This window comes from Charadrius vociferus, unplaced genomic scaffold (genome assembly GCF_000708025.1).
Source record: "Charadrius vociferus isolate BGI_N301 unplaced genomic scaffold, ASM70802v2 scaffold65, whole genome shotgun sequence".
Taxonomy (NCBI): domain Eukaryota; kingdom Metazoa; phylum Chordata; class Aves; order Charadriiformes; family Charadriidae; genus Charadrius; species Charadrius vociferus.
The window spans coordinates 7,023,884-7,033,035 of NW_009649293.1; the positions used below are offsets into that span (position 1 = coordinate 7,023,884).

The 9,152-nt window shown below is 38.8% G+C and overlaps 1 protein-coding gene across 1 annotated transcript in view; it reads left to right on the top strand.

Moving 5' to 3' along the window:
- PPP4R1 (protein phosphatase 4, regulatory subunit 1) overlaps window positions 1-9,152 on the top strand; it is a 42,575-nt gene that overhangs the window by 10,806 nt on the left and 22,617 nt on the right. Inside the window, exons 3-8 of the mRNA XM_009889095.1 lie at window positions 1,132-1,278; window positions 2,858-2,965; window positions 3,702-3,767; window positions 6,106-6,264; window positions 7,291-7,421; window positions 8,969-9,152. Of these exons, the coding sequence (XP_009887397.1) occupies window positions 1,132-1,278; window positions 2,858-2,965; window positions 3,702-3,767; window positions 6,106-6,264; window positions 7,291-7,421; window positions 8,969-9,152 (795 nt within the window). The remainder of the gene's footprint in view (window positions 1-1,131; window positions 1,279-2,857; window positions 2,966-3,701; window positions 3,768-6,105; window positions 6,265-7,290; window positions 7,422-8,968) is intronic.

The following is a 9,152-nucleotide window of genomic DNA, read 5'->3' on the forward strand; positions in this document are numbered from 1 at the left end:
CTTACATAATTTACATTCTGGCAAGAAGGAACAGCAGTTATAAAAAACTGACTTCGTGGTATAATTCAATTTTTAATGCAATTATGTATCTTCATAAACAGTGATTTGTATACCCATCCAATAAAGCTTTTGGATTGAACTTGTGTGGTTTGTTTTTCTGCATGTACAAGTTAGCTTGTCTAAGGCTTTCTCTAGGCTTTTCCATGTCATTTCAGACTAGACTAATCCTAGGTGATCATTATTTTAAGTATTTTAGGCCTCAGAGTTTGTCACTTCTTTTTCTTGCCCTTTCCAGATTTTCCATAATTAAAAATAGGTACCAGAACCTGTTTTTCTTAATCGTTGGTTTGCCAGTTCATGTGTAATACGACAACCATACTTCTGCTTGATATTCTCTTGCTAGCAGATCAGCAGTTCTGTTCATCACCCTAACCTCGGATGATACTCCACAGTTCATTTGGCTGGTTTGCTCCGAAACAAAGATCTCAAAGCTGTTTTCAAAATTGCTGCACTGCAGTATATAGTCTTTTGTTTTATGTAATGTTTTCTCTTCTGATGAACTTACTTTTTGAGAGGCAGGGGTTAGCCACATCTGAAGTCAATTATTAATGGTTATCTTATTTTGTACAGTCTTTTTTTTTTTTTGTTAGATGGGACTAAGCAAAATCGTCTCTCAGAATTTAAAATACTTTCAAAATAAATGCAGTTATTCATTGTCAGCCAAACTCGTTGATCTCAGAAAAAGAGGATTTGTTTAATAAAATTCACATTCCTTAGATCTTTGTTACTCCCAATTAGTTGTGTTTTTTTTCTTAAATGAGCTTTTCCACGACTACTTTTTTTGACGTTGCTGTCCTGTGTTTGGGGAAGTACATGGGGGGACACTTTTATAATAGCATTGCCTTAGTTTACAATATGTAGGTGTTCTTGGGTTCAAACATAGTTTGTTTCAAACATGAAGTGTTTGCAGAAGTGGTTTTGGAGCACTAGTCCTTTTGCCAAGTGCAATTGCTGTAGGTGTGTGGCCGTATATGAGTACAGCTTCCAAAATACAGGACACATATTTAGAAAAAAAACCCAAACCCCAAACTGTCTTCGAATTCCTTGGTTCACTTTTTGTCTTTATGATAGGTAAGAAAAACAAGCCAGGCAGCACTGTTAGTTCTGTTGGAGCAAGAACTTATAGAGAGATACGATGTGGAGACCAAAGTGTGCCCTGTTCTGATAGATCTGACAGCTCCAGACAGCAATGACGATGTGAAGACGGAAGCCGTGGCTGTGAGTAACAACAATACCAAATCACACAGTATAATGTTTGCTTGAATGCTTGATGTTGCAGTGATGGTAGTGTGTTTCCAAGATGCATGTCCGTGTGTTATTAAAGAGGAAAAATTAAATTGCTATCCATAACTGATCTGTAACTTTTTTTATGCTGTGTTACACTGAAGTCAAGGTTAGATTTAAATTCAATGGCTTATATATGCTGTAAAAATAAAAAAACAGGCTGGACAAGACAGCGGAGGAGTGATTTTATTGACTTCTAAAGCATCTGCTGTTGTTGGCTTTTTAGTTTTTTCATGTTTGTTTGTTTTATGGAAGCTTAAATTGCACATGTGGAAAATTTCCATCAGTGGGAAATCTTAAATGCTTGAATTCTGTCAGTCTTTGCTGTATATCTGTTCTCTTTATTGATTTTGGTTTGTTTTATTGGATGAAATAATAAGCTTCTGAGTTGATGAAGTCATGGTTGGTTTTTACATTAGACACAACCTTAATAATTGAAAAATAGTATGTATCAAATTAAAATAGTAAGCAAATTACTAAGTTAATTTAAAAAGGAGAAATGGCAGAAGATGTATGTCCTTATGTTTCCCTTGAATTTTTGCAATTTATGTTGATGCTTTTTGCTGGGTGATACTTATTTTTATTTTTTTAATTCTTTCTGGTTGAGGGAGACCTCATGAATGTTTTACTTCATAATGTGGCTGGACTTGTAGACAATAAGCACGCTGGGCATTATTTTATTTGGCACCAGATTTCTAGTACTTTCTTGAAGAAGCTTACTAATACATAAGGGAATAAAATTTAAAGCAGAATTGTTTTACCCATCTTCATTGTTTTGAAGATATTGAAACTTGAGAAAGGTTTCTGTAGCTTGACAAGCTCCTAGAGGTTAGAAAAATAATAAATTGTTGTTACAGGAAAATAAATTTTAAGTAGTCTACTGATGCAACTAGGAAAGTTAAACATAAAATTCTTTTAGATTACCTTTTTCTTAACAAAGAAAAAGTTGTAGTAAAAATCGGAACAAAGAGCAGTTAGAGGGGAAAAGCTGTCACTTTCTTTGGTATGATAATGCTTTTTCAGTAATTTATGTTAGGGAGTTGCATATGCGCAAGATGGAGTGTTGTGATTAATTTTTAAATCATACAGAAGTTATAGAAGTCACAGACATTAATTGTCAATAATTTTCTGTTCATTAAGTATTGGAATAGAAAAGAATCCTGTACTTGGTGGTTTTTTTTTTATTTTTGTAAGTATGGTGAGGTGTGAGAGAACTGAACTCTCAGAAATTACTCTCCTTTAGTTAGGAATTTGATTTAGTTTGAAAGACCAATGTCTTCTACAGCTGTGTTACATCATGACAAGGGGAGGGTAAAAGGAAAAAAAAGAATGCTTTTTGCAGAAGTGGCCAGACCTTTTCAATTCAAATCATGGATTTTTTTTCAATGTTTTTTCACAATTTTCAATAAAAGTATGTGCATCAATGAAAAGTAAATGTAAAAAGCCTCTGCTTAACTGACACGGAATTGTGTGTCGTGTAAGCATCCCTGATTAGTGTCTGTCTTGCCATTAGATAATGTGCAAAATGGCCTCCATGGTGGGAAAGGACATCACGGAAAGACTTGTTCTTCCTCGGTTTTGCGAGATGTGCTGTGACTGCAGAATGTTTCATGTTCGTAAGGTATGAATTATCAGCATCTGATCTGGATTACCTGTGAGAGGAATGTCATCAACTTGGAACTTGCATTTGTCTAAATGACTCTTTCCTGCTAGATCTCATCTGTGACACATATAAGTGAAAGCTATGCGGTTTCTTTGGTAGCTCGCATTTCCACAGATTTTATATTTGACACTAAGCTTTTTGCAGAGTCCCTACCTTTATTATCAGAAACAAAGAAAGAATCTGCTTGTTCTTATGATTGTGTAGGTGTCTATGAAAATGTGAACCAGCTGTAACTAATACGGCATCAGCCACCTGAGCTCATATCTCTGTGTGTAGATGGAATTAAAGATGCACATTAAGATGAAATAAACCAGTGCTCCATCATGGTATTTAGGTGCTGAGGCTGTGTTTTGGTTTCACCCTGACATTGCATAGCTTATTTACCTTCATAACTGCTTGTATTCTTTTATTTGACAGCACTTTGCATGTGTTTTATCCTCCTTCCCTTTCTCTGAAGTTCTGGGGTGGTTCTTTCATGATTAAAAAAGGCTGATTAAGCTTGAAATGAAGAAAACAATTTAAAATATTTTTTTTTAAGCCATGGGAACTGATGGAATGGGGAAGTGGCTGATACTGAGTTTGCACCAAAACCTGTTTTTATGATTTTAAAAGCTGTTTACATTTTTTTCTTTGATTTTGTTTGTTGTATTAAAGCTATGATCTTAGTGGTTATTTCTTGCATTTTGTCTGCAAGGTGTGTGCAGCCAATTTTGGAGATATCTGCAGTGTGGTTGGGCAGCAAGCCACTGAAGAAATGTTGGTAAGCCGTTTCTTAAAGGATTTTTCTTTTTAATAGAAGTCAGTAGTGGAGTTAGACAAGATACAGAGAAGGGCAGCTAAAATGATTACACAACTGCCATGTTCCCTTAGTAAGGAGAGACTAAAAAAGCTGTGACTCTTCAGTTTTGCTCATGTGAGGTTATGACTGACATTTGCAAAATGTTGAAGACAGTTACTATGAATATAGAACTCTTACTTGCCAAGTCACACAGTCCAGAGCTAAGGGGTACTCAGTTCTGGAGCTGGGACAAAGGTTTAAGCCAGACTGAAGAAAATACCTCGGGCCGTGGAGACAGAGTATTTGCGAGTTCAGAAGTACATTAGGCAAGAAGTAGACAGGAATACGTCTTCTAATCTGTAAATGCAATGAGAGATTACAGATCCAGGAGGAGCATGGGGGCTATAGATTGCTAGAAGGGGAGAGGCTTATGTGGTCTCTTTAATGGCACCACTTAATGTTGCTGCTCATTGATTTAATGTTTTAAAGACAGTTTTCCTGACTCTAACAAAGCCTCACAACCCTCCTGGGAAGGAGTGAAAGAGAAAGAAAGGCAGAGAAAATAAATGAATTTGGGCAATAACAAATGAAGTAAGGCGAAGAGATATAAAATTAAAATGGAAAAGCAGGGAGCTGGATGGAGCAGAGGATCCTTAACAGTGCCCACCGTTCCCCTGGCAGGTCCAAGGAGCTGGTGGATGTTGCTAAGCTTGGAGACGTGACAGGGCTAGGGAGCAGAAATCAACCTGACCGTCTTCGGGATTCTTCTTCAGGCTTTCTGGTTTTGAGGATGTGGACAGTGAGCTTATGGAGGGCCAGAGGAGGTTGATGAGTCAGTGCCATGAGTTAGCGAGGGATTTGTATGGAGAGAGTGTAAATGCAGGCATGACTTTAACAAGAGGCTCTCTAGCCTTTTGCAGATGTGGTATTGGGACAGGTACACCTAGCGTGACCTTCAGGGCATTTCTTACTTTGTTACAGTATTTGCTGCGTTTTTCCCTAGGTACTGTGTGATTCAAGCCATTTGATAATGAAGTATCATTGCACAGTTTTACATCCCATATGTTTCTTGATTGGGGGTGTAAATTGATTTCTCATGCAAATGCCCTCTTAGTGATACATGTAATGAATTTGGATTAAAACTTTGTAGAGGGTGCAATAATATAGAGCTGGACAATTGGGGATCTCTTTCCATAACAGAAAATACCATTTTCTGTTGGGATTATTTAAATATCCATTGGGGATTATTTAAAAAGAAAAAAAAAAGGAGGGGGGGGAAGCTGAATGGCTTTAGATAAAACTTCATTTTGTAACAAATGTAACATAGTTGATTATTTTTTTTTTAAATCAGAGGCAAAGTCCAGAAAACTTTGCTACAGAAAGCTAGAACAGCTGGACGTCTAACTGAGAACAGAGCTGTAGCAAGTTGTATTACTTGCGTTTTACCACTTTGCCTATTGAAAATGAAGGCAGCCATGTGATAACCTGCATGTCTTTGACTGCCTCACCTGCACTCTGTCCACCGTTTCATCGTTACCATTACTGTTTCCAAAAAACCCGAGCACCTGAGGAACTTCAAAATACTTCAGTTTTATTAGTGAAACCACTGCTCTGTTCAAACCTGTTTTCTCTTGCACCAAATGTAGTGGGTTTGTCATTCCCCTATTCCTCTATGCAGTTCAGGTCCTGCTTTGTAGGGTAGGTAGTGACAGAGATTGGTAAATCTAATGATGAGACATTTAGGTGGAAAAGAAAGGTTTTCTTTCTTTCTGAAGATGCTCTTCCTTTGCATTTCACTGAGAATCTTATAAAAATCTGAAGTGGTCTCTGATAACATTAATGCACCAGTGTTCTTTATGTTTTTTGTTTCTTGCAATGTTATCTGCTCTAAAAGAACCGTGTAGGAGGTTTTGTTTTATGATAGGTTTGGGCTTGGGGTATTTTTAGAATTGGGTTTTTTGGGCTGGTTTAAGATTTTTTTTTGGGGTGGGGTTTTTTTCCCCTCTATGTTTTGTTTTTTTGTTGGGTTTTTTTTTGGGTGGGGTGAGTTTGATGTAAATCAGGTTAGAAAGTTAGTACTTTCTTACTATTCTTCAGACAGGTGAATTGTCCTTATCTGTGCCCATAAGTAACATGAGAGCAACTTATTAGAAGGGTGGTGCTACTGAATGTGTGTTCTTTGTCGTGCAAATGTTAAACTAATGCATCTGAGTATGAGGGTAGAGAATAAGGTGAAGGAAATTAATGTGAAAAAAGAACCTTCTTTGAAACAAGTACTACCTGTTAAGACTTGAAAACTTACTCACTGTGTTCTTAACAGCTGCCAAGATTTTTCCAGCTCTGCTCTGATAACGTGTGGGGAGTTAGGAAAGCCTGTGCTGAATGCTTCATGGCAGTTTCTTGTGCAACATCACAGGAAGTCCGGAGGACAAAATTGTCAACCCTTTTTATTAATTTGATTAGTGATCCTTCACGATGGGTAAGAATTGCTTTTTATTTCTTGAATGGTTGTCATATGTAAAGGATTTTACTACAATACTCTGTATAGAACTTCTCCCCATAGGTATGGATAACATAACTTGTTTCACACACCTCAAGCAAATTCTTCTTAAACTGCTTAGTTTGTCAATGGGTGCAGAGTCTCTCACATTTTCACTGCCACATGTAAGAAAAATAGTGTCAGTGGGATAGCTTTCCTTAGCTACAGAACTCCCTGTTACTTAACATTGCTGAAAATCATTAACAAAACTGGAAAATCAGATGTGATTTATTTGTATTTCTTCAGGTTCCCTACCACGCAGTGGAGTGGGGTGGCAGTGTGTGTTGTTGTTCTGGGGTTTGTTTGGCTGGGTTTTTGTGGATTTTTTTGGTCTTTGGGGGTTGTGGGTGTAGTTTTTTTGGAGGTTTTTTTTTGATCTTGAAGATCTACTCTTCAAACCTTGTTAAGTTTTTGTTACTGAGCAGACTGCTTCCGAGAGCCAAAAGTAGATGTTCTGCACAGGAGCATGAGCTCTTGGATCCTGGAAAGTCATGCAAGTTGTAGCCCAGCAGAATTAACCAAATAATAAAAATGGTGGTAGATAAGATAATCGTTGAGAAGGGGAGAATAAATAGTAGGAGAAAGAAGGAGCAAATGAACAACATAGCCAAATAGGAAAGGTAAAGAAATGCAGAGCTTATCATCAGTCAAACTTATGGTAGTGAAATGTGTGTTCACTGTATGTAACTTTTTCCTTTTAAGCTGTTAAAATTCTCAATTGATCTTTCAAATTTATCTGCTTCTACTGTCTAAATAATTGTGATTTCTTTGGTTGTGGGGAATAGGCCTGTCAACGTAGTTACCCATGTAGTCACCTGTAACTTAACTGCTTTTACTGTGCTTTTTTCTTAACTATTTTTTCACTATGACCCTTCCAGTCCCTAGTAGCAGGTATTTATGTTTTATAGGACAGCAAGCTTTATATATATAAATAATTTTTTTTTTCACCTTGGACCCTTTCACTAGGTCCGCCAAGCAGCTTTTCAGTCTTTGGGGCCTTTCATATCAACTTTTGCTAATCCATCCAGCAGTGGCCAGTACTTTAAAGAAGAAGATGGTAAAAACCCAGAAGATTGTGGTTCTGCACAGGAAAACAGGTGAAGAATTTGCTAAATCTACAAATTATTTTTTTCCTCCTTATTTTTCTGTATGAACTGCAAGTTAAGAAAAATAACTTTCCTTTATAAATTGAGTATTTATCTTGGTAAATGGAAAGATATGGAACTTCTCTCTTACTTAGACTACCAGAATTTTCAGTAATTTACCAAAAATACATGACTATTCAGTAACTTAGGATACATTAGGATATTCTGTGATGAAATGACTGACCTGATAGACAAGGGAGAGCAGTGGATGTAGTCTACCTAGATTTCAATAAGGCTTTTGGCGTGGTCTCTCATAAGATCCTCATAGAGAAGCTGATGAAGTGTGGGCTGAAGAAGCAGACAGCGAGGTGGGTTGACAGCTGGCTGAATGGTCAGGCCCAGAGGGTGCTGATCAGTGGCACGTAGCTGGAGGCCAATTAACTGGGTGTGTACCTTAGGGGTCAATATTGGATCCAGTCCTGTTTAACATATTCATTAATGATCTGGATGGTGGAGCAGGGCGTACCCTTAGCAAGTTTGTTGATGACACAAAACTGGGAGGAGTGGCTGATGTTCCAGAGGGTCATGCTGCCATCCAGAGGGGCCTCAATAGGCTGGAGAAATGGTCTGGCAGGAACCTCGTGTAGTTCACAACATGGAGAAGTGCAAAGTCCTGCACCTCCGTAGGAGGAACAACCCCAGGCACCAATACATGCTGGGGTCTGACTGAATGGAGAGCGGGTTTGCAGAGAAGGCCCTAAGGGTCATGGCAAACACCAGGTCAACCATGAGGTAGCAATGTGCCCTTGCAGTAAAGGCCAATGTTATCCTGGGCTGCATTCGGAGTAGTGTTGCCAGCAGGTCAAGGGAGGTGATCCTCCTCCTCTGCTCAGCACTGGTAAGGCCACAGATGGAGGGCTGGGTCCAGTTCTGGGCTCCCCATTATAAAAGACATGTAGGCATACTGGAGAGAGCCCAGTGAAGGGCCACAAAGATGATGAAGGGACTGGAACATCTCTCCTATGAGGAAAGGTTGAGAGAGCTGGGACTGCTCCGCCTGGAGAAGTGAAGGCTCAGATGGTATCTTATCGATGTGTGCAAATACCTGAAGGGAGGGTGGAAAGAGGACAGAGCCAGGCTCTTGTCAGTGGTGCCCAGTGACAGGACCAGAGGCAATGGGCACAACCTGAAACACAGCAGGTTCCCTCTGAACATCAGGAAACAGTTTTTTCCCTGTGGGGGTGACTGAGCACTGGCACAGGTTGTCCAGGGAGACTGAGGAGTCTCTGTCCTCCAAAATATTCAAAGCCATTTGGACACAATCCTGAGCAACTGGTTCTGGGTGGCCCTGCTTGGGCAGGAGCTTTGGCCCAGATGACCGCCAGAGGTCCCTTCCAAACTCAACCATTCTGTAATCCTGTGATTTATTTTGCTATGCTGTAAGTAAATCTAGTTTGATAAGTAGCAAGCTGATAGCACGTGTGTGAATTTTCAAGAGCATCTGTCTTCAACTAGTATATTTTGGTTTTTAAATGTTCATTTGCTTTGGCACTCAACAGTGAACAAGTCAGGACTACAGAAGATGTCTCAACAGAGGGTGAGCACAACAGAACAGAGGATCTGTCTTCACATGTTGATAATGATGAATTTGCAACAAAACTTGAAAATGCCATGGAAGATCAAAATGTAGTATCAAATAACTCCCAAAGGAAAAGTGATTTCCAGACTGAGTCATCCTTCCAT